This window comes from Photinus pyralis, unplaced genomic scaffold, assembly GCF_008802855.1.
Source record: "Photinus pyralis isolate 1611_PpyrPB1 unplaced genomic scaffold, Ppyr1.3 Ppyr1.4_LG6, whole genome shotgun sequence".
Classification (NCBI taxonomy): Eukaryota; Metazoa; Arthropoda; class Insecta; order Coleoptera; family Lampyridae; genus Photinus; species Photinus pyralis.
In genome coordinates this window covers 23,329,635-23,331,486 of record NW_022170663.1, presented here as the reverse complement: position 1 = coordinate 23,331,486, position 1,852 = coordinate 23,329,635, and the positions used below count along the sequence as shown (strand labels likewise).

At 37.4% G+C, this 1,852-nt stretch overlaps 1 protein-coding gene across 1 annotated transcript; it reads left to right on the top strand.

The window, feature by feature from the left end:
• Window positions 1-380: 380 nt before the first annotated feature.
• Window positions 381-876, top strand: LOC116174546. The gene is made up of 2 exons (XM_031492481.1): window positions 381-438; window positions 494-876. Exons 1-2 carry the CDS (start codon window positions 381-383, stop codon window positions 874-876), a joined length of 441 nt encoding a protein of 146 aa, XP_031348341.1.
• Window positions 877-1,852: the final 976 nt, after the last annotated feature.

Sequence of the window (1,852 nt, the reverse complement as noted above, 5' to 3'; positions counted from 1 at the left end):
TATATAAAAACTATCTATCTATCCTCATAGGAGGATAGTTGAGCCAACAATGTAGAGGAGAGATGAGCCAACAGTTTTTTTCAGGAAAAAATGCCTAACGTGTATAAAAGAAAGCAAACGGCAACTCCTAGAAGTTCGTGGACGTCGGAAAACTTACTTTTGGCTGTTGATGCTGTACAGTTGGGAAATTTGGGAGTAAATGAGGCTGCTAGATCTTTCAATATACCACATGCTACATTAAAGAGGAGAATCAAAACGGGAAATTATGGGAAAACGAACAGATTCATTCCTTAGGACCGACGCTGAACAAAAATTAGCTTCTCACATTAAAAAAACTCCAAAAAAGAGGTTTTGCTCCGATCCGAGATGATGTGAGAATTATGGCATACAAGCTTGCCGTGCAACTAAAACTAGCAATAAAATTTAACCAAGCAGAAGGTGAGATCGCGAACAATTTCGTACCTACCTATTGATAATTCTATTATTATTGCAGAAAAAGCAGGCTACAAGTGGCTTCAACCCTCTTTGAGAAGAAGAACAGATTTAAGCATTCGGAAATCTGAAAACACTTCAACAGCGCGAGCAAAAGGAATGTCACGAGAGGTGGTAACTAAATACTTTCAAGACTTGGAGAGCGTACTTACCGAATATCAATTGTTCGACAAACCAGGGAACGTGTACAACACAGATGAAACTGGTTTGCAACTTAATACAAAAGCAGGACTGGTAATCGCTGAAAAAGGTTCAAAAGCTGTGTCCATCATCAGCCCTGGAGAAAAGGGAGAAACAATAAGCGTTTTGGCTTGCTGTAATGCGGAAAGAAGCTATCTCCCCCCTTACTGTATTTTTAAGGGAAAAAACAAAAAAGATGAGTAGAGTGATAGTATGCCTCCAGGGTTACAAATACAAATGTCGGAAAAATCGGCCTATGTAAACTCTAACATTTTCTTCGATTGGTTAAGGAACCATTTTTACCCTAGGAAGTACTGCTGCTCTTGGATGGGCACACATCACACACCTCAAATGTGGAAATGTTGGAATTTGCTGAGCAACACGACATAATTTTATTTTGTCTTCCACCAAACACCCACCCATTACCTGCAATCGCTTGACAGGTGCTTCTTTAAATCTTTAAAGGGGCATTATTACGAAGCGTGCAGGCAGTTTATGAAGAACACTCCAAACCGGAAACAAACTATAAACGAGGTTAAAGTAAAATGTTATAATAAAGGTCTAACTCTACAACCCACTATTGTTGTAGTTGGCTCTCATTGTGACCAACTTACACATGTTTATGTATATTTCGATAATCAATTACAAAAACATTCATCTTACTTAAGTTGCCCTGAGAACTGTTTTAAAATATTTCACGTGATCTTACAATCACCTCCAATCTGCAAGCTTACGTTAATTTTTCCTTTTGGATAAATATTTGTACCATCATACGATTTCAAGACTGTCCTTGAAACCTGTAACGGTAAGTTATTAAACAGTTCATTCTACAATTTAAAAGATATTGCTGAAATGGCAGAACCTGTATCGATTTCCATTCGCAACCTAACACGATTAATGAAAACATCTATTTTAAAATTACGTGTAACCTCATTATCTAAGAGATACAAAGTACGCTCTAAAACAGAATCCTCATTTTGAATTTCAACATGTGATTGTGCTTCATCTCTACTTTGCAGGTAATTTTGTAGTTTCATATTACAGATAGATGTACTGTGTTCCACTTTAAAACATAACCTACACTTAAAATTTTTGTACCGTGCACTTACTGAAATTGTGATTCTTCTTACCACACGCATAGCACTTGACCTGTGACTGTGAGCCCGAAGCTTTTTGCTGA

What these genes read in the sequence shown, in the direction of transcription:
- LOC116174546 (XM_031492481.1), top strand. Translation starts at nt 381, where the DNA reads ATGGCATACAAGCTTGCCGTGCAACTAAAACTAGCAATAAAATTTAAC. An exon ending in AAAATTTAACCAAGCAGAAG is followed by an intron (nt 439 to 493) that starts GTGAGATCGCGA and finishes TTATTATTGCAG; the next exon opens with AAAAAGCAGGCTACAAGTGG.